Source organism: Eumetopias jubatus, unplaced genomic scaffold (genome assembly GCF_037043125.1).
Source record: "Eumetopias jubatus isolate StellerSeaLion01/CBP00866 unplaced genomic scaffold, mEumJub1_p1.0 scaffold_1, whole genome shotgun sequence".
Lineage (NCBI taxonomy): Eukaryota > Metazoa > Chordata > Mammalia > Carnivora > Otariidae > Eumetopias > Eumetopias jubatus.
The window spans coordinates 195038593-195065235 of NW_028274807.1; the positions used below are offsets into that span (position 1 = coordinate 195038593).

Genomic DNA, 26643 nt, shown 5'->3' on the forward strand with positions numbered 1-26643 from the left:
CCACAGCTGTCCGTAACACCCCAACCCACCCCCAGTGGTGACAACCAAAAATGTCTCCAAACATCGCAATGACTCCTGGGAGAAAAAATCCGCACCCCCTCCCCCCACCCCCGGTTCAAAACCACTGGTCTGAGCAAAGATCACAGTGACTGGCATATAACAAAAACTTTTAAACTGATTGTCAAATCTGAAGGATCAGCATAAGAGGGTACGCAGATGCCTGCATCATCAGGTCATGGGGAAGGGAAGCAGGCCAGAGTGAGTAAGAACGGGGGAAATGGGGATGCAGGTTGGCATAAAGAGGTGGGCCATCCCCATGCTTACCTCGGAAGCTCCTCAGCCAGAGGTGGGCAGGCATACGGTTGTGAAGAGGGATGCCAAAAAGCAAACCCTGAAGACGACCAGCCTGCTGCCCTCAGCACTGAACACTCTCCTAAAAGCGTCTCAGTCTCAGGGTCTCAGTCACAAAAGCCACCGCTGCCCAAAGCGTAAGCACCACCCACCAGCTCTGTGCCCTGTCTGCCCATGGGCTTAGCATGCGCCGCCTGACCCATCTCTTACACCCGCGTTAGGTCCATGGTTAGCTCTGTTGACCAACCAGGAAACCAGAGCCCAGAGAGACCAAGAGACTTGCCCAGGAGCAAGCAGCTATTTCAGCAGCCAGAAGGAGGCTGCCTGGTTCCAGGCCAGAGCACTTCATCTAGGCAAAACAGCTGCTCCAGCCTCCCAGAGCTCAAAGCCAGATTTGAAGCCCAGGTGACTTGTCCCCAGGGCCTGGGGCTGTGGTGAGAACAGCCCCGTGACCACTTGCAGTGCATTCTCCTGGCCTCCAATGATCTTCCTTCTTCCGTCCCTCCCTTTTAATCTCATCTAACCTTTTCCATTCCTAATGGTAAACCCGTGGAGAAGCTAGTGGAATAAGGAAAGTAAAAAGAACAAGAGAGCAAGCACCCATTTAATAGGTCCTTTCTCAGATCTCACTTCCAAATCATGCGCAGTTTTCATCGAAAGCAGGTTTGCGTTATAGGCAAAATTTTCTTGGGGCACATAATAGTCTTCCCTTCCTAATTCATATTTTGTTCTTTGCTTATTGACTCCCCACTGGCCATACTGATTGCTGGCCCTAATTAAATCCGTATCCCCCTTCGTCCCCCCCGCATTGGATGCTTTCCTGGGGTACATACAGTTCTGTATATTGTTTATCTTGCTATATTACTTAATTTCATGAACATTTTTGATCTGGTTAAAAAGATCTGTTTTTGAAACAGAATCTTGTGAAAAGGTTTTCTCTGCCTCTCCGTGGATGGGCTGTCATTTATTTTGGAATTGTCCCTATTGCTCATCACTTAAAGAGTTCCCAGTATTTGCAATCATCAGGTCCTCAGGGATGACAGTGATGATCTAGGACAGGGTGTCCTAGAATACTTTGCTCTGACCCCACTTTATTTAGATTTCTAGAAGTGGGGTTATGGACGTTCAAAGCAGGTCCTAGCCCAACAGGGCAAGCATGGAGCTCACATGCTAAGGGTCACCAGGACGGTGTGAGTGTGTGAGTGTGAGAGAGAACAGGGCACACAGATGCTGCTTCCCTGGGCTCAGCTTCTCAGGATTGGGCCGACCCCAAACACGCCTGGATTAGGTTCACTGTAATCAGAGGCCATCCGGTGCAGCTGTGTGCTCATATACACCTCTCTGAAGGTGTCCTTCCATGTCATACTCTAACCAGAAATGAGGGAGTTCCTGAATTTAGGCAATAGAGGCCTATTTGTAAATTATAAAGCTGTAATGCCAGTGGCTATAACGGTCACACCCGGCATAAGAATTGTTAGGGTATGCAGTAAGCAGAGACTGAGTGCCTACAATTCACCGAGCACCAGTTAGGTGCTAAGGGATCACAGTGGTTATAAGGCATAGCTCCTGCCATCAAGAAATTCTAGTGTAAGGCCAACAAAGTGAGACAATGATGGTGCAGAAGAGCTGGGGAAATAAAAATGTGAGCTGACCGGGATGGAAGCAAGAAGGAAATGCTGCTAACTCTTCCTGGAAGACCTGAGGGAATCCTCCCTGACTGGGATCTTAAGGGACGCAAGAGGAAACGTCAGATTGAAATACAGCCAGTCCCTGGGGAAGGCTGCAACATTATTAATCTACCTCTTTGATAAAGACAGATAGTTAAAAAATAATAATAATAAACATGGTAGCCATCTAGCATACTGCCAGTTCCCGTCATCCCAGGTAAGAAAATGAGCATGAATGAACGCACGCAGGAAAAGAAAGAGCAGAGGGTTATCTGAGAAGCAGCGTGTGACGGAGCAGGTGGGGCAGAGGGCTGCGAGACCGCCCTCGGGAAAGAGCACCGGCTTTGTAGGGCCTCGGGACCCGATTAGTCATCATTGTGGTCAACAGGGTCAACGCTGGTATCGGAAGTTAATTACAGTTGTCATTTTTGAGGGCTCATTATGTTCCAGTCACCATGCTCAGCATATAGTATGATGTATCATTAAGCACATACATGACAGGAGGTAAATAATATTTGTTATGTCTCCCAGTTTACTTACTATGGGGAAACTGAGTCTTGAAGAGATCAGCTAACTTGCCAAAGGCGAACCTTGGAGCCAGGACTGAAATCCATACTCATCTAATTCTGCAACTCACACCTCTGAGAGTTTCTACTAATGACTGCTCAAATCGTTGAAGGCTTTTGAGTGGGGAGAGTAATATGATTCGATTTATATTTTATGAGGATAATTATAAAAAAAATGATCAAACAAACAAAAAACCAGAGTGGTTATCCATTCACTCAAGCTTGAAAAAGGCAATGTGCGTCTCCCTTCGATTTTAAGCACTGCCCATGAGCTTGTTGAAGAATTCACTGGTGCAACGTATGACCTCAAAGTCTTACTTAAGGAAACATGTCAAAGTGTACATTCAACATGGGCAGAATGAAACCTGTGGAATTTCTGGTCAGACGGGACAGCGCTGCAGTCAGCACAGATGTTGACAGAGCTGAAAAATCATCACTTTGTCCTGGGCAGTTGTGCGTGAGCCCATCCTTGATGAAAAGTAGCCAGTGAACCCTGGGTTTATTACTCTGAGCTGAGAAATGGGAACTGGCTGCTGCTTACCTTTAGCTGTCATATCTGAGTGCCACCAACTGCAGAGGTTAAATTCCACCAGGAACCTAAACAGGGGATGCAAAAGCCCAGGGTTATTTGGTCATCTGCCCCCTGAATGGGACAGTGACATTCTGTTATTCAGCATTGCTCGCTCACTGCATTTGAAACAGTAACAACATGATCGGAAGGTACCAGCACGGTTGGTTCTGTGACCATGGAATTTTCACTGGGCTTTATCTTACTTGTGAAAGGCTATTTGATCACCAATCCCAGCCAAACCCTGAAATCGGGTTTCCCTAGACTCAAGGACTCTGTGGAGAAATATCCTGCTTGTAGGCAGAAATGATTTTCCAGTTATAGTCTGAGTCTATAGTAAAAAGTCAATTTCCAAAGGGCTTCTTCTGCTTTCATGCAGAGATACAAATAGCATATTCTCTACCTAGACTATGATCTGCAGTAATAAAGGATGCTTTCCAGATTTATACTACAATGCAAACCTGTTCAGCCCTGTGTGTGTGTGTGTGTGTGTGTCAGTGCGCGTGTGTGTAGGCATAGACGGAACAAACTTCTCTTGATGAAATTATGCCACAATGCAACTTCAAAAAAAAAAATCAGAATTTCCCAATTGCTAGTAAAAAATGCAAAAGTAATATAAACCACCCTCCAAATGAATAGAGATAGATCAAAATTCCATCATTTCTCTTTTAGGCTCATGAATGCTACCTCCAGCAGCTCACTGTCATTCAAAATCTCACTATTGTCTGTTATTATATTTTCTGCCTCTTATGTACATAAGAGAAATGAATTTCAATTTATAATATTGTTAAATTGATATAGGTTACATTAAAGCAATGAAGAAGACAATGGCTGTTCGTCAAATGGTAAGAAATCTGCCTCAAACACTCAGAAGAGGAGCCACGGTGGGCAAAATCAGAATCTGAGAGTTTGGTGCAGCTTAAACAATCTGGTTTTCATGCTCATCCATGGAATTCCTCCCTTTCGTGGGATACGGTGTTTCTGTCATGTGTCCAATATCTTTTCTGGGAGTCAAGCCTTTCATCTTCGTGCCATTTCAATCTGACCTAAGTCACAGATGCAGCCAGCACCCTCCAAATAGGACTGTAGTTTGACAGGGTAAACAATTAATTCACACCTGAGAAAAGCCCCTAGCGCCTGGCCCACGACTGCACAAGCCCCCTTCCTCCCCACCCTTACACATGCCAACACATCCGAAGGAGCACAGTGGGCAGCCCTGGCAATTTGTTCTTCTGACCACAGCCCACCCAGGCTGCATTAAAAACAGCCAGACATCCATGTTAAATTTAACACTAACCACAATAAATAAATTTGGTTTGTATATTGCAAGCTGTTAGTCTGCTAAGCAATGACATAAGGGCATAAGCAGTGACCATGAATAACTGAAAGATAATTTTTTGGTCTCAGCTTTCAATATTTCGAGATGTTCAATGAGGTTATCTCAGAGCATTCTGAATCTAATGGTTATTGAAAATATGAAATACAGTCTTCCAATTCACTTTATAATACAAAAGAAAAACAATATTACTCTTTAAAAATGAAGCAAATTGTACTTACAAGACAAGTTCTGTCATTATCCATTTTACTGCAGCAAGGAAGGCATTATAAGGCTGAAGAGAAGAATTCAGTTCATTGAAAACAATGCATCACATATGAAATTTGTAGTTTAACTTAAGGCTTTACATAAAGACAATGTTATTCTTCGAGAGAGATTGGTATCACCTTAAAAAACAGTGAAGCTCTAGCTAAAAGAAGAACAGGGTTGGATACTGTATCCTAAAACTAACATTTTAAAACTTTGAACTACCCTGTAGTGAGATGTGATTTACAAGTAAAATAAACATGATCTAATACAGGGGTTATCTCTGGGAGGAAAAAGGAAGTTCAGCGAACGATGTTTAAAACTTTACCCTCCAGGGGCTAATATTTTGCAGCCTAATGCTGAGGCGCTAAAATCATATAACTAATTTCAAATGGTAATTCACAGATCTGCCTCTCAGAAAGGTGATTCCCTGTTCTCCATCACTGTATGTCATTCACTGAAATAAGCGCAAGTTGCATATACTTGATTTTAATGTTGCCCAGGAGTTATGTAGGATTTAAGCTGCCTTTTCTCACACATACATATTTGGATTTGGAAAAAAAAAAATGACAACCATATAAACATGTGATTTTATCCTTGCAGAAAATCCCCTTCAACTCTATAAAAGAAGGCATTGACAGCCTAATCTTTATTTTAGAATATTTTAATTTAAAAAAGCAGTCAGATTGTTTACTCCATGATATTTTCTATGTGGATAATTCAATTTCCCGAATTCTGGAAAGTAGCAGGTCTCCCCCTCAGTTGGCTCTTTGAATCTACATATGCCAGATATTCCTGCAGTGGATGCACTTGAGAGAGGCGCTGACTTTGGCAAAGCCTTCCCTCCCCCGCCCCCCAGATGGCAGGTCCAGAAAAAATCTCAGAACCTTTTGTGGTTGCCTTTAGGTTATCAGAGAATTGAAATACCAAATCCTGGTCTCTGAAGTTATGGGTATTTAATCCTACCTTCTGAGCATTTTGATGATAAAGATGAGAAGTAGGAATGGGGGAATTATCCAGTTTTAAATAAAACAAAAAAACAATTTACCTCTAACCATTCTTGACATTGCCCTTTTCAGGTTAGTAAGTCAGTGAACAAAACAACAATAATAACAGTCTACTGGGGTTATTCTCAGCCCACACAGATTTCAGACTGGATCTCTTGCTCTGATTTAATTGAGTGTATCAACATCATTCCCTCAATCACAGTGCCCTCAGGATTAGGATCAGATAAGGATGTGAACTATTAACCATTTCCTCAAACCGAATGCTACCTGCAGTCCGGTGGTTCTGCCATTATATTTCTTATTGCTTGGAAAAGAACCATCTTTCTTTCAAAAAGACCCTGGTGGTCAGACCCTGGGACAGTTCTGTGCCTTTGTACCTGCCGGGATGGGTAGTGACATTTCAGGAGTCCTTGGTAATGTGGGTCCTTGGGAGGAGGGAATGAATAGAGGAGTTAGGGTGGCTCTGGAGTTGGGGAGGGGCAGGCACAGGGGCAGCTCCCTCGGGGGCAGAGGTGTGGGTGGGAGGGGAGGAAGGGCACTCAAGCATTCTGTGCCAGACATTGGCTCAATGTATGGGTACACAAAGGGATTATGGAAATACAGGATTAAAAATTTAAATGCACATTATCATTCTGAAGGGTAAAGCCATTGAGCTTTTAAGCCTAATGATGAAAACCTATCTTGGGAACTTTTTAAGTCTAGAAATATTTATGCTAAGTCTAGGGAAGTTGGATTTGGAAAGGCATGTTGATTCTCACTAAAAAGCGGTATTTTTCCAAAACATTCAACTTTCAGTTCCTAGTTGCCTTTCAGAAATTTTCCAGCTCCAAATCATTTCTTCCTCCCTCAGTGGAGGAGAACCATGTTAAATAGCCAGCTTTTAAATAATCTCCTTGCAAGATCTTACATCTGCAAATGAGAAGGTGTGTGTTTATATTTTAAAAACCAAAATAGTTCATAAATTTTGTGTTTCAAACCAGATTTTAGGTTAATTTTTGGAATTTACAAAATGATAACATGCAAAGATTACATTTATTATATACGCATGCGGGGTTATGTCGAAGTATACTGTAACTGTTTTTCCTGTGTTTTCAGGTGACAGGTAGCCAAACTTACATTGCTTATACATTGTAAATTATGTTTTTTAACTGGGAGTAAATTATAATAGTTAATTTCTGACAGTCTGAAAGCCTGTTTCTAATGATACACTATGTTGATTGGTTCTCCACTGTGACATCACGGATGGAACCAGCTCCGGCAAAAATGATACACCGAAGCTCAGCAGCATCCTGATTAGGGTAGAGAATCTATGATCCAAATATGAATTTGTTCGCAGGCTAATAGGTTTCTTACAAACCAAAGGGCAGATTTCTGATGAACCAACTCAAATTCTCTTTTATATGAGAATGAGAGAATCTCCAAAACTTCTCCCCTTTTCTATCCATCAAAAGGGGGCACATTTGTCCATCAAAGACGTCAGACCTGCTTTCCATTCATACAATCAATGGATTTGGGTTTGAATGGAAGTGGTTTTTCTTAACCAGTAAAATCAAGAGACACTTTAAAACATTCATGGTTTCGAAAAAGATAAACTTGATTACTCCAAAGATAAAGATATGCTCACACTCAGAAACAGACAGGCACATGACCCCCGTGTTTTGGGTGACTGCACCGTACTTACATCCAATAGGCCACTGGCACCATCACTGCCGTCCTTGTTGGCCCTGCACATGGCCTGATAGTCATAAAGGGTAATTCTATAGGAAAGAATAGAAAGGAGGGTCACTAAATGGGAAGCTACGTGTGAACCAGCATGGTGAAAGGTCACCACACCACCACCAAGTGCAGCAGTGACAAACACAAATAAATGCAGGCCTAATAAAGATGGCAAACGAGGAACACGCCAAGTCTAGGACTGGAGATACGGACAGGTCACACTTGGAACCTGAAGAGCGAAGGGAGTAAAAGTATTGGGATTAGATGAGGAGACAGGGATGAGAAACACCCCAGCTTGAGGAAACAACCATTTTGGTATAAACAAGGTTGATTTGCATGGAAGAGGATACTCCAGAGGGACCTGAACTAGATTCTGGGCCCTGGGGGGAATCCGCTTGGGCCCTGTCTCCAGGGTGGAGGAGAGCTGGGAGGGGCCATTTTGAGTTCAGAATTGGCAGGATCCTCTGTCTCCCTCAAGCACTAGGAAACAACCCTGGACCAAGGTAAGTCCGGCACTTTGACAATTTTTTGGAAACCATTTGGCTCATCTGTTGTAATCCCCACTCCCAACTACCACCACCATAACAGTGACTATATTTTTGCTTTTGAAAACAGTACCATTTATGAAACAAGAATATGGATTTTTTTTTCCTCCACTTGTGATGAAAGTATAGCTCTCATTTCCAATTATGATCTTTACTCAATTGCCAAGACATTTCATTTTATAATTGTTCCACATATTTTAATTCCTCATCAACAACTTTATAGAGAAGAGAGAATGGCGGTTTCTGGTAGCCAGTTAAAGGTTCTAAAAGGAGCAAACATCTTATCCCAAAGGCAACATGTCTTCCATCCTCCTACCAGCTCCCCTTCCCACTACTCTGGCACCCCCAAAAAGGAGACACTTGAAGTCTGGCCTGAATTACATAACTGCCAGATGACATGTTAATACTGCCATACATGAACTTCTAAATAACTGCAAGGAATTCTCCCAGAAGGATTCCTTTCTAGAATAATACAATGCTTAACCTGGAGCATATTTAATGTTGGGCTGCAAATGGACACCAGAATAAAAGTTCCATGCAGCAGGACAGGTGTTGGACCCCAAGCACTAGCCCAGCACCCAACATGGAGAAGGCATTCAGCTTCCAAAAGTTGAAGGCATGAACGATTGCCTGATTGCCTGAGTCTTGAAGAAATGATGTCACAACTAGATAGAAGAGGTCAAATTCAAACTATGGGATGAAGACCTCCTCTTCTGGACAATATGCTGGAAGCATCACACAAACAGATTAACAGAGAACCATCTATGGGCCCCAAGTAGAAAACTGACCATGCTTGACCAAATCAAGATGGAAACGGGCTCCTGACCAGCATCACATAGGTGTCTGGGAGCAGAGCCTAGGAGGGCCCCAGTGGTCACACAATCTCCCAGCAAATCCCCAAAGCCTCTCCCACATCAGAACATTTCTTCTAGTCTTGTTCACTGTCCTCTGGCTTTTTTCTTTACAGCGGATGCCAGGAGAATCTGAGTTTATTGAGACAGAACTGAAGCCCATGAACCAGCCAAGCATCTGGCTCAGGGAAGTCCCTGAACAAATTTCCACTGAAATGTTCATCTTTGGCATAGCCCTGATGCTACCCCCAACCATGGAACCAACCGCAGACCACAAGGGATAACTCTATTCGGTCCCTGACTGCCCCACTATGCCATAGTCTCCACCTCATCCAGGGGATTTCTGTAGGTGCCCCTGGAAGGGCTTTCTAGGACTTGGCAAGAATTATGATTGGCTTCATCCTTTTCATACTGCTCAACTCTGTCCCTACAGCTGGAACTTGGGCCAGAGTGTGGTGAGAGGCAGCACGGGTTGAGTGGAACGTGCCTGCGCTTGGAGTCTTATAGACATGGATACAGTATGGCCTCGGTTTGAAATGTTATTATCCGGGTGCCATTATCCAGGGTGCAATCTTTTTTTTTTTTTTATTTTAAGATTTTATTTATTTATTTGAGAGAGAGAGAGAGAGCACGCACGAGCAGGGGGAGGGGCAGGGGCAGAGGAAGAGGGAGCGCGCAGCCCGACGTGGGGCTCAATCCCGGGACCCTGGGATCATGACCTGAGCCGAAGTCAGATGCTTTACCAACTGAGCCACTCAGGCGCCCCTCTAAGGTGCAATCTTGAGCAAGATGCTAACCCTCTTCTGAGGCTTCATTTTCTCCCTTGTAAAATGACTCACAAAGATGTCCTGAGATTTAAATAATCAGACATGTGGAAATATACTGAAATATACTATGTAGCATGTTAACTTTGTTATGATCCTTACAACAGAAAGCCTCATTTTGTTCTTTGTTGGAGTTTGGGATCTTAAAGCTACCCCATTCCCAAGGGCTCAAGTGACTGGCCGTATGGTCTAGTGGTTAAAGCAACAGCTTCGAAGTCAATAACACCTGAGCTCCATCCTAACTCGTCCACTTATTACAGTGGTTTTGTTTGTTTTGTTTTGTTTTACTCTTTGGGTGCTCAGTTTCCTCTGTAAAATGGTGAGAAAAATGGCTACCTTATCGGGAGGACTATGGGATGACCTGAGGTCATATGCGTGTTGCATTTAGCACAGGATCCGGTATGGAGGAAGCATTCAGCAGAAGGCAAGCCTGCAGCAGCTGTTACAATTTATTAGTCTGGTTTTCACTGCCATTATTAATTAATGGGGGTGGTGTTTAATGCAATGGGAATTGACTCAGGCTTTACCCAGCTGGCTGGAGGAGGGACAGGCCTCCTGATTTTCTTAGCTCATTGGCACATACGATGCAGCGTAAAATTTGCACCTGTTACTGCGGTACAAGACACCTTCAGGAGTCGCACCAGGGTTATCGAGACATGACAGGAACTTCTGTCCATGGGCTTCATACCTGAGGACCATGATAACAATAGCTCATGTCTACTGAGCTCTATTTAGCAAATGTGAGCAAGGTACTCTTGGAAGCATATCCCTACAAGATAGATTCTAATCATCCCCATTTCACAGAGGACCAAACCGAGTCTCAGCCAGCCTCAGTAGTGTGTCCAAGTTCACACCCCTAACAAATAGCAGAGGCAGAATTAGATGGGGGTCAAGCTGAATCCCCCTCACTCTGCCTTCTGCTCAGGAGCAGGCTCTGACAGATTCTGGGAAATGCTTAGAATTCTGCCCCGTGCCCTATCCCAGTCTCATTGGAATGTCACAGAAAATGCTACCAAGACAAGGTCTCATAGCCAAAGTCCAGAATCAGCTTTCAAGTCTGTGGTCAGTGGGCCAGGAGGGACCAGGTGGCCAGGCTAGCAAGAGCCCCTCGAGAGCTACCCTCCCAGGAAGCTTGGGATTCTCCTGGGATCATTTTTCAAAGGCTCTCCTTTACATGGTGAGGCCAAACTGAACGGCTGTGGGGCAGCCTTGGGGCCAGGGATCCTGCCTTTCATTTCCCAAGAAGTTTTCCTGATCTGATTGCCATTGAGGAGGTTACAGAACAAGCCTCCCCTGTCTTCTCCACGCTTAGACAGCTTTAACTAGATGTTGCAGAAAGAGAGACTTCCAGATTATTACCCTTTTTGAAGTGATTTTGTTACTGTTTTAAATAACTCCATTTTGTGGCTACCTGTATCCTGTTTGGCTGATTATAGTTAAAGAACATGATAATTGCCCGCTTTCATTCGGCTCTAAAATAAGCCCCGAGCCGCATGCCCAGCCCAAGATTGGTGCTGCCTCACTGCACTCAGCAGTGGGACTTTATTCTTATTACAGATAACATGCCTTAATCCCCATGACATCCCCATCAGGCCACTTCAGCCGCAGGCTACAGCTGAGACCTTATCATTAGCATCTCTGTGCTCCCTAGACGGGTCTCTTTGAAACTCTGACGGAAAGCAGATACGGTGTCTGAAGAAGAACTCAAAGTGCTGCAGAGAAAACATAGACAGCCCTGTGTGCACCGTGGATGACAGGCCCATGACACTGGGACCTGCTGAAAGCGATTTTGCTGATTCTACTCTTTTCCAACAAGACAAAAATCGCGACCAAGAAAAATATTTCTTCTAAGAACTAGAAAGTTCAATCTCAAAGGCATGAGCTCAGCTAATTTCGACTTATGAGGAACTGCAGGGACCAGCATTTATTAAACACCTACTGTGTGCCCAGGAGGCCAGGTCCTTTACCTGCAATGACTCACTGAATGAGGTCTGGCTAAACAATTTGCCTAAAAACCAATCTTGAAACAGCTTAATGTTTGCAAATACAGTCCTAAAAACAAGGCAGGGAGGCATTTGACATAGAAACTAACCAGGGGACATATTTAAGCGTTTTTGAATCTACAACTATGAGAAGTAAAGTGACTCAGTAGGATAGCTTGTAAAAATATGTATTCTTTGTTGAGCCTTAAAATGTGTTCTCTGGGGCAGCTCTCAACTTGCAAGTGACAGGACAGGGCAGAGGAACACAGGAAATTCTTTTTTTAAAAAATTTTTTATTGTTATGTTAATAACCATACATCATTAGTTTTTGATGCAGTGTTCCATGATTCATTGTTTCTGCATAACACCGAGTGCTCCATGCAATACGTGCCCTTCCTAATACCCATCACCGGGCTAACCCATCCCGCCACCCCCCTCCCCTCTAGAACCCTCAGTTTGTTTCTCAGAGTCCATAGTCTGTCATGGTTCCTCTCCCCCTCCGACTTACTCCCCTTCATTCTTCCCCTCCTGCTATCTTCTTCTTTTTCTTTTTTCTTAACATATGTTGCATTATTTGTTTCAGAAGTACAGATCAGTGATTCAACAGTCTTGCACAATTCACAGTGCTCACCGTAGCACATACCCTCCCCAGTGTCTGTCACCAGCCACCCCATCCCTCCCACCCCCAACCACTCCAGCAACACTCAGTTTGTTTCCTGAGATTAAGAATTCCTCATATCAGTGAGGTCATATGATACATGTCTTTCTCTGATTGACTTATTTCACTCAGCATAACACCCTCCAGTTCCAGCCATGTCGTTGCAAATGGCAAGATCTCATTCCTTTTGATGGCTGCATAATATTCCATTGTGTATATATGGACCACATCTTCTTTATCCATTCATCTGTCATTGGACATCTTGGCTCTTTCCACAGTTTGGCTATTGTGGACATTGCTGCTATAAACATCGGGGTGCACGTACCCCTTCGGATCCCTACATTTGTATCTTTGGGGTAAATACCCAGTAGTGCAATTGCTGGGTCATAGGGTAGCTCTATTTTCATCTGTTTGAGGAACCTCCATACTGTTTTCCAGAGGGGTTGCACCAGCTTGCATTCCCACCAACAGTGTAGGAGGGTTCCCCTTTCTCCGCATCCCCGCCAACATCTGTCGTTTCCTGACTTGTTAATTTTAGCCATTCTGACGGGTGTGAGGTGTTATCTCATGGAGGTTTTGATTTGGATTTCCCTGATGCCAAGCGATGTTGAGCACTTTTTCATGTGTCTGTTGGCCATTTGGATGTCTTCTTTGGAAAAATGTCTGTTCATGTCTTCTGCCCATTTCTTGATTGGATTATTTGTTCTTTGGGTGTTGAGTTTGATAAGTTCTTTATAGATTTTGGATACTAGCCCTTTATCTGATATGTCATTTGCAAATATTTTCGCCCATTCTGTCGGTTGTCTTTTGGTTTTGTGGACTGTTTCTTTTGCTGTGCAAAAGCTTTTTATCTTGATAAAATCCCAATAGTTCATTTTTGCCCTTGCTTCCCTTGCCTTTGGTGATGTTTCTAGGAAGAAGTTGCTGTGGCTGGGGTCGAAGAGGTTGCTGCCTGTGTTCTCCTTTAGGATTTTGATGGACTCCTGTCTCACGTTTAGGTCTTTCAACCATTTGGAGTCTGTTTTTGTGTGTGGTGTAAGGAAATGGTCCAGTTTCATTCTTCTGCATGTGGCTGTCCAATTTTCCCAACACAATTTGTTGAAGAGACTGTCTTTTTTCCATTGGACATTCTTTCCTGCTTTGTCGAAGATTAGTTGACCATAGAGTTGAGGGTCCATTTCTGGGCTCTCTATTCTGTTCCATTGATCTATGTGTCTGTTTTTGTGCCAGTACCATGCTGTCTTGATGACAGCTTTGTAATAGAGCTGGAAGTCCAGAATTGTGATGCCGCCAGCTTTGCTTTTCTTTTTCAACATTCCTCTGGCTATTCGGGGTCTCTTCTGGTTCCATACAAATTTTAGGATTATTTGTTCCATGTCTTTGAAAAAAGTGGATGGTATTTTGATGGGGATTGCATTGAATGTGTAGATTGCTCTAGGTAGCATTGACATCTTCACAATGTTTGTTCTTCCAATCCATGAGCATGGAATATTTTTCCATTTCTTTGTGTCTTCCTCAATTTCTTTCACGAGTATTTTATAGTTTTCTGAGTACAGATCCTTTGCCTCTTTGGTTAGATTTATTCCTAGGTTTCTTATGGTTTTGGGTGCAATTGTAAATGGGATCGACTCCTTGATTTGTCTCTCTTCTGTCTTGTTGTTGGCGTATAGGAATGCCACTGATTTCTGTGCATTGATTTTATATCCTGCTACTTTACTGAATTCCTGTATGAGTTCTAGCAGTTTTGGGGTGGAGTGTTTTGGGTTTTCCACATACAGTATCATATCATCTGCAAAGAGTGAGAGTTTGACTTCCTCTTTGCCGATCTGGATGCCTTTGATTTCTTTTTGTTGTCTGATTGCTGTGGCTAGGACTTCTAATACTATGTTGAATAGCAGTGGTGAGAGTGGACATCCCTGCCGCGTTCCTGACCTTAGGGGAAAAGCTCTCAGCCTTTCCCCATTGAGAATGATATTCGCTGTAGGTTTTTCATAGATGGCTTTTATGATATTGAGGTATGTACCTTCTATCCCTATACTCTGAAGACTTTTGATCAAGAAAGGATGCTGTACTTTGTCACATGCTTTTTCTGCATCTATTGAGAGGATCATATGATTCTTGTTCTTTCTTTTGTTAATGTATTGTATCACATTGATTGATTTGCAGATGTTGAACCAACCTTGCAGCCCAGGGTAAATCCCACTTGGTCGTGGTGAATAATCCTTTTAATGTACTGTTGGATCCTATTGGCTAGTATTTTGGTGAGAATTTTTGCATCCATGTTCATCAAGGATATTGGTCTGTAATTCTCCTTTTTGATGGGGTCTTTGTCTGGTTTTGGGATCAAGGTAATGGTGGCCTCATAAAATGAGTTTGGAAGTTTCCTTCCATTTCTATTTTTTTGAACAGTTTCAGGAGAATAGGTATTAATTCTTCTTGAAATGTCTGATAGAATTCCCCTGGGAGGCCATCTGGCCCTGGGCTTTTGTTTGTTGGGAGATTTTTGATGACTGCTTCAATTTCCTTAGTGGCTATAGGTCTGTTCAGGTTTTCTATTTCTTCCTGGTTCAATTTTGGTAGTTGATACATCTCTAGGAATGCACCCATTTCTTCCAGGTTATCTAATTTGCTGGCATAGAGTTGCTCATAGTATGTTCTTATAATTGTTTGTATTTCTTTGGTGTTGGTTGTGATCTCTCCATTTCATTCATGATTTTGTTGATTTGGGTCATTTCTCTTTTCTTTTTGATCAGTCTGGCCAGGGGTTTATCAATCTTGTTAATTCTTTCAAAGAACCAGCTCCTAGTTTCGTTGATCTGTTCTACTGTTCTTTTGGTTTCTCGTTCATTGATTTCTGCTCTGATCTTTATTATTTCTCTTCTCCTGCTGGGTTTAGGCTTTATTTGCTGTTCTTTCTCCCGCTCCTTTAAGTGTAGGGTTAGGTTGTGTATTTGAGACCTTTCTTGTTTCTTGAGAAAGGCTTGTATTGCTATATACTTTCCTCTCAGGACTGCCTTTGCTGTATCCCAAAGATTTTGAACAGTTGTGTTTTCATTTTCATTGGTTTCCATGAATTTTTTTAATTCTTCTTTAATTTCCTGGTTGACCCATTCATTCTTTAGTAGGATACTCTTTAGCCTCCATGTATTTGAGTTCTTTCTGACTTTCCTCTTGTGATTGAGTTCTCGTTTCAAAGCACTGTAGTCTGAAAATATGCAGGGAACAATCCCAACCTTTTGGTACCAGTTGAGACCTCATTTGTGACCTAGGATGTGATCAATTCTGGAGAATGTTCCATGGGCACTAGAGAAGAATGTGTATTCCATTGCTTTGGGATGGAATGTTCTGAATATGTCTGTGAAGTCCATTTGGTCCAGTGTGTCATCTAAAGTCTTTATTTCCTTGTTGATCTTTTGCTTAGATGATCTGTCCATTTCAGTCAGGGGGGTGTTAACGTCCCCAGGTATTATTGTATTGTTGTCAATGTGTTTCTTCACTTTGGTTATTAATTGCCTTATAAAATTGGCCGCTTCCATGTTAGGGGCATAGATATTTACAATTGTTAGATCTTCTTGTTGGATAGACCCTTTAACTAGGATAGAGTGTCCTTCTTCATCTCTTATTACAGTCTTTGTTTTAAAATCGAATTTGTCTGATATAAGGATTGCCACCCCAGCTTTCTTTGGGTGTCCAATAGCATGGTAAATGGTTTTCCACCCCCTCACTTTCAATCTGGGGGTGTCTTTGGGTCTAAAATGAGTCTCTTGCAGACAGCATATTGATGGGTCTTGTTTTTTAATCCAATCTGATAGCCTCTGTCTTTTGATTGGGGCATTTAGCCCATTTACATTCAGGGTAACTATTGAAAGGTATGAATTTAGTGCCATTGCATTGCCTGTAGGTGACTGTTACTGTATATTTTCTGTGTTCCTTTCTGATCTATGCTGCTTTTAGGCTCTCTCTTTGCTTAGAGGACCCCTTTCAATATTTCTTGGAGGGCTGGTTTTGTGTTTCCAAATTCCGTTAGTTTTTGTTTGTCCTAGAAGCTTTTGATCTCTCCTTCTATTTTCATTGAGAGCCTAGCTGGATATAGTATTCTTGGCTGCATATTTTTCTCGTTTAGTGCTCTGAAGATATCTTGCCAGTCTTTTCTGGCCTGCCATGTCTCTGTGTATAGGTCTGTTGCCAATCTAATATTTCTACCATTGTAGGTTACATATCTCTTCTCTCGAGCTGCTTTCAGGATTTTCTCTTTGTCTCTGAGACTCGTAAGTTTTACTATTAGATGTTGGGGTGTTGACCTCTTTTTATTGATTTTGAGAGGGGTTCTCTGTGCCTCCTGGAGTTTGATGCCTGCTTCCTTCCTCACATTAGCGAAGTTCTCTGCTATTAATGCTCCAATACACCTTCTGCCCCTCTCTCTCTTTCTTCTTCTTCTGGGATCCCAATTATTCTAATGTTGTTTCGTCTTATCATATCACTTATCTCTCGAATTCTGCCCTTGTGATCCTGTAGTTGTTTCTCTCTCTTTTTCTCAGCCTCTTTATTTTCCATCATTTGGTCTTCTATATCGCTGATTCTCTCTTCTGCTTAATTTATCCTAGCAGTTAGTGCCCCCATTTTTGATTGTACCTCATCAATAGCCTTTTTGATTTCAACTTGGTTAGATTTTAGTTCTTTTATTTCTCCAGAAAGGGTTTCTCTATAACTTCCACGCTTCTTTCAAGCCCAGCTAGTATCTTTAAAGTCATGATTCTGAACTCTAGGTCCGACATCATACTAATGTCTGTATTGAGTAGGTCCCTGGCTGACGGTAGTACCTCTTGTTCTTTTTGCTGAGGTGATTTTTTTCGTCTTGTCATTTGTCCAGAGGAGAATAGATGAATGAGAGAACAAAATGCTAACAGGTTAACAATGTCCCCAGCAAATATACTCTATACAAATCAGAAAAGATCTGAAACCAGGAGAAAAGAAAGGGAAAGAAAGAAAAAAGAAAGAGAAAAAAAAAAAACACAAAAAGAAAAAGATAAAAACAAATACAGAACAATAAAAAAAACCAGAATATGATCAAATATGATCAGGCTAGTGCATAGATCAGTGCCACACACTAGATTTTGGGCGTGTTTTGGTCTGTTAGAAAAAAGTGCCTCCTAAAATTTTAAGGGAAGAAAGACATATATGTACAAAATAAGGGTTGATACAATGGAGGGATGGAAGATGACTGTAAAGATAAAAATTATAAAAGATTTTATAAAAGGAATTGATAAGATAAGAAGTTTTTTGAAAAAAGAAAAAGAATATTTAAAAAAAAAAAGGAGAGAATGTGATCAGGCAGGAGACTAGAACAAAGCCATACAGTAGTGATTTAGGGTATATTTTGATCTGTTAGAAGAAACTGTATCTTAAAATTTTAAAGAGAGAACAACTTATATATATATGCCAAAAATAAGGGTAACTACTATGAAGGGATAAAATATGATTCTAAAAATGAAAAATAAAAAATGTTTTTTTTAAAAAAGGGATTGATAAGATGTTGGTTGAAAAAGGGAAAAATAAAAATAAAAAAACACAGTTAAAAAAATTAACTTTGAAAAACTAATGAATCATAGTAAAAAAAAGCCATGAATTCTATGTGCAGTATTCCCCTAGCGCTGGAGTTCTCCCATTCTCCTTGATTGGTAAACTTGGTCTTGGCTTGCTGGCTGTTCATGCTGATCTTCTGGGGGAGGGGCCTGTTGCCGTGGTTCCCAAATGTCTTTGCCGGAGGCTGAATTGCCCCGCCCTTGCCGGGTCCGGGCTAAGTCATTTGCTGGGGTTTGCTCTCGGGAGCTTTTGTTCCCTGCAAGCTTTCCATAGAGCGTTGGAGGACGAGAGTGAAAATGGCGGCCTCCCAATCTCCGCCCAGGAGGAGCTGAGAACTCGGGGCCCCACTCCTCAGTGCGCCCCCAAAGAAAAGCAGTCACTCCCATCTCCCTGGTCTCCGGCCGCACTCCGTGCTCACCCGGCCTGTGATGGAGTGTTTCTATCTCTGGCACCTGACCCCGTGTGGCGTCTCCAAACCCAGCAGATCCCTGCGGTGCGCTTCCACGCCGCTCCTCCTGGGGGAGGAAGGGGAGTCTCCCCGGATCTGCCGCTTGTTGGGTCCCTGCTGGAGGAGCAGTGGCCCGACTGGGCCGCGGATCACAGTTTATGGCCACCCCGAGCTGAGAGCCTGCGCCTCGGCTCCGTCTCTGCAGCCGGCTTCCCCGCTCTGATACCTGGGAGCTCTGGCGCACTCAGGCTCCCCCGGTCTTTCTGTGACCCCGAGGGTCCTGAGACCACACTGTCCCGTGAGGGTTCCACCCCCCGCTTAGCCACTGGAGCGACGTCCCTCCGCGGAGCCGACTTCTAAACGTTCCGATTTTGTGCTCCGCGGCTCTAGCACTTGCCAGAAGCGGCCGACCGAGGCCCCCTCCCCCGCCGTCTATCCTCCCGAATAGCGCCTCGGATTCACTTCTCCGCACGTCCTACCTTCCAGTAAGTGGTCGCTTTTCTGTTCAGAGTGTTGTTACTATTCTTATCTTCGATCTCCTGTTGAGTTCATAGGTGTTCAGAATGGTTTGATCCCTATTCAGCTGAATTCCTGAGACCAGATGAAATCCAGGTCTCCTACTCCTCCGCCATCTTGCTCCGCCGCTCAGGAACACAGAAAATTCTTAACAAGGCCATTGTCACATGGGAAGGCTTACTCGTTCTTACATCTCAGAAAACCAAAAAAAAAACCAAAACCAAAACCAAAAAAAAAAGAGGGTGGAAAAGCTCAATCTGTTGATCTGAGTGTTAACAGAAAATCCAAAAGGTGCTGTCCCTTCTCTCTTTTTCACACTGGTGGCCCATGTCATCCCAGAGCAACCTCTTACAGAGACTGCTCCACTCTTCAAGGTCAGCCCAGCACATGGAACACAGCAGAGGTGCTCTATTTACATGACCCTGGCCCTGCCGCCTTTGAGCCCCTGCCTGGGAATCCCTGGCACAAACCTAGTGAATGAGCACCCAGCATTAGCAGAGAAGAAGCGCCACGTGGCTGCACACAGGGTCCTGGGGTCACCGGGGTCCACTGCAGAACCCTGAGGAGCGAGCCATGGGAGAAAGCTTCCCTTGTCCTATACATGAAGCACCAAATGCTTTTCATCAGCAGGTGCTGATAATATAAAACAAAGCAAAGTTTCAGAGAGTGGTCATGTCAGCATCTCACCCAGGTAATAAAAGTAGTAACAATAAGAAAGAATCAGTTGCTTGGTGCCAGCATGCAGGCATTAGCTCTTGTGTCCGGGGCATGGTTACATGTTATAGGAAAAGAAACAGGCTCAGAAGGTGAAAGCACAGCTCCAAGCTTATTGCAGTTCTAAGTGGACCGGCTGCTTCCATCCCGAGGCAAAGGATGATATGCATGCATGGGGGTAAGAGCACCTAGCTGGTAGCCTGTTTGTCCGTTCACTTTTCCCTTTCATGAAAATTAGCTGAACTGAAGGGGAAAATGGAATCTTGATTAATGCCACATAGAAAAGATTAAATCTCTTTTGCCTCTTTGAGTAAGAAAGAGAAGGAAACAGCAGAATTCTCCTTGGGGAATGAGTTCATGCAAAACCCATTTGAGGCAAGAAACCTGGATGCTGGGGCAGCTTCCTTGGGCTCTGCCAAATTCATGTCTACATTTCACAGCCCTGCACCACGACGATGCCTGTGCTGGGCTCAGCACGGTGCAGGGCATGTAACTGAGGCTCGGCGTGTCAGTACCTAGGGATGTTGGTGTTGTTGGTGCCATTATTGCTATCGGTCACCCCCACAGATGTTATTGAGTGTTCCTGCTTGTGCTGCTTGGGGTCCAGCATCATGGACAGATGGGTTAGTTGGTGGCTGTGACCATTTGTGTTCAGCACTGCAATGGGCAGGTAGGGTGTGGGGGGAACTAGGAGTTGTGAACACAGCCTCATCTCTGGAATCTCATAGTCTCCCAAAGTCCATTTTCCTCTTCTGCCAATCTGAACCCTGCTGACTTTTTATATGCACATTTCCCAGGTTCATTTGTAGCTAGGTGAGGCCATGTGATGAAGCAGAAGTATTGTATGGGACTAAATACTTGAATAAATAAACCATATTTTATTTTAATAAATGAATAAAATTACTTATTAAAATAAATTTCAATCAAGAAATTTTACTTGGACTTTTGGACCTCTCTGAATCCTCCTTCTGCCAGCCTAGACTGCAGATTCACTGATGGCTGGAACTAAGCAGTTATCTTGGACCATGAAGTAACCTTGAATTTAAACACCAACAGAAGAAGGTAGAGAAAAAAAGATGTGGTTATGCATCCATGATGACAACAAATTTGTATTTTCAGACTTCCTTCACATAAAAGAGAAAAAGACTCCTATGTTCTTTAACCCCTTGTTATTCTGGAATTTCTTATTATTTCTAGTAAAACTAACTACTAACTGATATACTGAACTCAAAGTTTGATTGAGAAACTTTCTTTGACCATCTTCTGAAGCCAAATAAGCGTAAATGTGAACAAATATCTCTGTTAGAAATACTTCAGTCTACTCCAACTAGGGGAGAAGATGAGTGGGGGTTGGATAAATATGGTCTGCAATCTAGGATCTGAGAGACATCAGTGCAAATTCCATCTCCCCCACTCACTACTGTGGGTGAACTTGGACAAGACACTCAGATGCTCAGAGCCTCCATGTCCAGGTCCTCCTTTGTCAAATGGATATAATGGTGGTAGTTATGTCACAGAGTTGTTATGGGGATTCATGAAGGTAATACACGTAAACTACTTGGAATGATGGTGAGCTTCTACTTAGTATTTGATAAATGAGGCATGCCGCTATGACGCTGAAAAGGAGGAGGGCAGCCATTCTTAGTGTTGTCATTGGGGATGCTCAAGCAGCAGCTTTAGGATTTTAAAGAGCGGTGCACTGGAATCTTCATGTCTCTGCATTCCAGAAAGTTTGGCTCAGAAACCCACTTGTTCAAGCCAATCTGTCTTCTTGTTCCTTTCAGTGCCACCTCTGACAAAGCATACTCCTGCGGAAACGGTCGGGTCAACGGGAAGCCGAGAAGCCATTACATTCGTTACATGAGAGTTGAGTATTAGACACCAGGGGGGCGGTCAGCATGAGAGCGCAGCCTTCCAAACATAACAGACATCTCCTTTAACACTCTCGAGACTCCAAGGCCAGGGCATTGGCTGAAATGCAATGTGATGGCCAAGGACAGGGAGAGCTCTAGTCACCGGGCATGGCGCCTATATCGAGCCTGTATAGTTGCATCATGTAGAGACAGAAGAAGGAACGGCCCAAGCCCTGAATTCTGCCTGATGTGTCACCTTTCTAGAAAGGTAATTTCAAGGGCAGAAGGAGCCACCGCAGGGAATTCTATACAAGTCAACTATGTTAATGAATGTATGGGGAGAGGTGCAGAAGACATTCAGCAGGCCCCATAGGGAAAATACGGTCGTGAAGGGGTGAGAACTCAGGCATGTGGCACCAAGCACATAAAACAAACAAAACCAAATAAAGCAAAAACACACAGCCCAGACAGAGAGGAACTATCAGTCGCTCCCAAAGCAAAAACAGATTATTAGCAAGCAGTCTGTTTTTCTGCAAGCCAAAGGCCAGGTGTGGCCAATTGGTCTTTGCTTCCTCAAGCTTAATCAGATACACAAAGAACAAAGGAAGACCTTTTGGCAGAACCCACCAGGATGTTTGGTAAAAGAATGCATTATTCCATTTAACCCCCACCAGCAGGTATGTGAAAAATTCTTTCAGTTCTGTTTTGCTGCTGAGAAAACTGAAATTTAGTGAGTTAAAGTTGCCCGATGTCAGGCAACTCCAAAGTGGACAGCATCTAGACCGATACCCTGGTGCTCTTGACTTAGTGTTTCTTGACACTGACTGTGCATGAGAAGCATGTGGATGCTTTCAACAAGCATAAATGTCTGGGCTCCGTCCCCAGCCGGATTGCACATGAATGTCTCGGGGTGCAGCCTGAGCACAGGCATGTGTTTTGTTTTTGTTTTTTTTTTAAGATTTTATTTATTTATTCATGAGAGACAGAGTGAGAGAGGGAGAAGCAGGCTCCCAAGGAGCAGGGAGCCCGATGCAGGACTCGATCCCAGGACCCTGAGATCATGACCTAAGCCGAAGGCAGATGCTTAACCATCTGAGCCGCCCAGGCGCCCAGCACAGGCATGTTTTAAAAGCTCTCCAGGGATGTTGGTTGAGTCCAGGCCCATGGGCCCACCCCCAAGGTTGTGCCCTAGAGGTAACTGTTGCAAAGTAACTACCCTTTGGCGGGGGGGGGGGGGGGGGGCCTTCGTGATTAAAATTAAAAGAAGAAGCAAATGAAAAGAAAAAAAAAGATAGATATTTGGAGCCCTTCTCCAAGAGCTAATCTCACCTCCTGCCTGCAATAGCTTTGTAATTTGCAGAGCAATTTCATATACTTTGTTTTAGCTAATTCTCACAAAATCTCGAGGTCCATATTTGGGTGAGGAAGAAAATGAGGCTGGGCGAGACGGGGAGTCTGGGCCAGACGGGGAGTCTGGGCAAGGCCACACAGTACGATTCTGGTGCTCAACCCGAGTCCTCTTAGCTTAAGCCCAGTGCATCAAGGAGGCCCTCTTGGGAACCGTGGATACTCTCCTATGGCTGGCTACACACACACACACACACACACACACACACACACACACACACACACACACTCGGGAACCGTGGATACTCTCCTATGACTGGCTACACACACACACACACACACACACACACACACACACACACACGTTTTTCACTTTATATATAAAACATATATACATAGATTTTCACTTTTCCTGGATATTTGACATTGAATTTGAATCACTGGGGACAAGGGCAGGGGGAGATACATGAATTCTAAGAAATTATTCTTACAGGAACTCTAAGAAAAATATTTTGAAACTAGATGTTCTCTTAGTAATCATAAGAGGGGTGATGTCACTGCCAATGACAGCAGAAAGAACCCATGGAGTGTGGATTTTGAGAAATAAGAAAGCAAGGCTCTTACTGGATGTGAATACGAGTGAAAAAGAAAAATAGCTAAATTGAAAAACCCTAAATGAGTCACTACCCAGGGAGTCCACTTACTCTCGTGATAAGAATGAAGAAGTACTTGGAGTTCTCTGTTTGAAACACAAAAAGCTGACCGGGCACACAGTATCTCATGCGAAATTACAGGAAGCCTGGGAACGCAGCTTGGTTTAAAGGGATATCAACTTCAGCTGAAAGAAATCTGGGCGATGCAATCGTGCAGCTGGCCTCCCATCCTGAAAGTTCTGCTTGCCCAGATAAGACACTGCTGAGCCAACATCTTCCTCAGCTACCTTTCTCTTCTCAAACAGAACTGGAAGAAGCTCCATGCACAACACAGCGCTTCTGTACACAGAACCAGGTTAAGGGCAGAAGCTAGACATTCTCTCTGTGCTCAGAGTACAGGATGTTTGAATGCAGTGCTCTTACACAGAGACTTAGGGCAGGTTCTTAACCTTTCCAAGCCTCATTATTGCCATCTATCAAATGGGTATATTTACACCCAGGGCCAGGGTCATGGGCATGCAGCCTGTGTAACTACACAGAACCTTGTACTTAGAAGGGCCCCAGGCTTGGTGGAATGCTCTGCTGTCACTGCCTTGAAATTCTTAAAACGTTTTAAAGAAGAGACCCCAGATTTTCAGTTTGCACTGGGGCCTGCAAATTTTGCAGCTGGTCCTGTTTATACCTGTCCCACTGAGTTGTTGAAAAGTACTGCAAGGGGTAGGATGTGTCAGGTGCGGCCCGGGTCTGGTGCGGGGTAGGTGCTCAGGGAAGGTTGCCATTGTGATCATTGCTTTCACACCATTGAAGCTATTGGTATGTTATTTGGCCCCTGGATGCTAATGTCACGTGTAGGTGGGGTAAACAGAGTCAAGTCAAAGACTGAGCTAAAGTGACCAGGAGAGACTATTTTGTCTCTTAGGTTGTTTGCACACACTGCTGCAGAACTTTCTCAAAGCTCCCTCACGTTGGTAATTTGCATAAGTTTATGGCTTCCCTCTCTTCCTCATGGCACCTAGACCCGGAAGTGGATATTCTTTCCCTCCCTCCCTTGCTAAGTAAAACGACCATCAGGTCACCAGGCAAGTGACCAGACAATCAAGGAAAGAGTCCACTGCCGTGTAAACAAGCATCATCTTGCTTTAGATAGAGAGGTAGCAAATCTGGACCACGGGAGAGGGAGAAAGGGAGACAAAGGGAGATAGTGTTCTCTGGGAACTCTTTCTGGAGAAGATGGTTTGTAGGATTCTTGTCTCTGGAACTCATTTTTAAAGAATGGATATATGCAGATCAATCCAGAAACCCTGTGCCATCCCGACATTGTCCAAGACACTGGGAGGAGAGACGAGAGGTCAGTGCAGGGAACCGGTCCTGAGCGTTACTTCAGCGCAACCACGTCCCCAAAGCCACTCAGCTTCCAGGCATCCTGTGTTCTTGGGGGGGACTTCTGTCCCGGAGCACCGCCAGGTACTTTCGGCTACATCCTTTCAGAGCTTCTGAAATACAGGTCTTCTCTGAATGAAAGGACTGTCACCCTTAGTGCACTGAGGATGCACCACAGTCCCCAACACCAGAGGCCCCCTGGCCAGACGTCAGTCGTGGGAAGCCTGCTGTGAGGTTCAGGAATGCAGAAGGAGCACTACCTGGTGCCAAGCAGACAGCAAAGCCAAGCCTGAGCAAAGATCCACAATACACATCGCAGCACCAGCTAGCAATTATTGAGCCCTTAATATATGCCAGGCACTGAGTATGATCTTTCTGCTCATTATTATCTCATTAACTCTGACGGCAGCCCATGGAAGCAATTATAATTATCGCCTTCATTTTCCACGTAAGGAAACCAAAACTTGGAGTGGTCGCTTGACTCATTCTAAGGCACGCAGCTAGTAAATGTCAGAGTCTGGATTTGACTCTGACTCTATCCATCTGACTCTAAAATGTAAACTCTCATTGCTCTCATGGCCCTGGTGAGGGCCCTTTGGAAGAGGCCCATGAGCGTTGTCAGCCAATTCCCCCTGATGACAACAGATGCTATTACACTTGAGTAAAGTCCCCAGTCCTTCCCTTTTCTCAAATATGTTAGCTACTCTCAGAGTAAAAGAAAGTTCTAGATTCATGCCAGCCACACTTCACTCACATCAAGAAGACTGGGAATTTTTAAAATCCCACTACAACTTTCTTCCTTCTCCCACCAAGCTGTTTGAAAGGACTATCCAAGAGGGAAAAGAAAAGAAAAAAAGTAAGATTTTGTTCAAGAAGTTGAAAAATATGCTTTCGAATGAGAAACATGTGTGTGATTCTTCTCATCTTTTGTCTCACCCCCCCCACCCCCCACCGAGTCGAAAACAAGCGAACACAATACAAAGGCTCACATCCACATAAAGATAGGAAAAGCCAGGGAAGCCCCGGACAGCAGACAATCCAGAAGCTGCCCTGGGAAGCTTGGAGAAGTCGTGGAAAACTCCATGGCAACCCAAGCCCAGCTCCGAGCTGACTTTTCAAGCACATGTCCAATGACTCCTGGCAAAACAAGGAAAAAACGGCGCTTGAATTTTAGAAAGGGAATTGAACACACTGCTGCAGGAGAGTTGTGGGCAGGCAAGTGTGTCAGAGATTGCAGAAGTGCTGGAGTGAGGCCAAGTTTTTTTTATATCATTTCTTTTTTTTCCCCTCCTTCTGGCACAAACAAACTATGGAATCTCAAAAATTGGGTCATCATTTTTGAATTCCCTGCTTTCAGCACAGCGCTCAGTGGGTCTTGTTGACTGGCTTAAAAGTCCGATTTCCTGAGCTAACACTTCCTGGCCATTCAGCGGCAGGGAGTAATAACTAGGGGCCTGGCGTTCCCACCACAGCAGCAGTGGTTCTCTCAGGCGAGCCCAGGTCCATCCCTGTAGCGCCTACTATTATGTACTTAACAGCATCAAATATGCCCACGGAAGCACCACTTCAAAGGCTGCCATTTCCTGGGAGGCCAAGGGAAGGGAGACATGTTGACTCCTGGGGGACATTATTGACCTCCTGATCTCGTGGGGAGACAGCTTTCCCCATAGGATTTGGTGTCCCCAAGAGCACGGCTGGCCTGCCCAGGAGAGACATGGGGCTATGCAGAAGCGGTCAGACATAAGCTTCCCTTAGGGTCAGTGACGGCTGTCATGGCCCAGGTGAGTAGTACCAGCCTCCAGTGGAATTTGGCACCATCTGGGTTTTCTTCT

The 26643-nt window shown here is 44.0% G+C and overlaps 1 protein-coding gene across 2 annotated transcripts in view; it reads right to left on the reverse strand.

Annotated features, from left to right (window-relative positions):
• Positions 1-26643, reverse strand: part of CACNA2D3 (calcium voltage-gated channel auxiliary subunit alpha2delta 3) — an 889368-nt gene that overhangs the window by 66227 nt on the left and 796498 nt on the right. For both annotated transcript variants that reach the window (XM_088022023.1, XM_028124497.2), the window contains exons 32-34: positions 7423-7498; positions 4710-4762; positions 3126-3181 (exon numbers count right to left, since the gene is read on the reverse strand). In XM_088022023.1, the coding sequence (XP_087878149.1) occupies positions 3126-3181; positions 4710-4762; positions 7423-7498 (185 nt within the window). The remainder of the gene's footprint in view (positions 1-3125; positions 3182-4709; positions 4763-7422; positions 7499-26643) is intronic.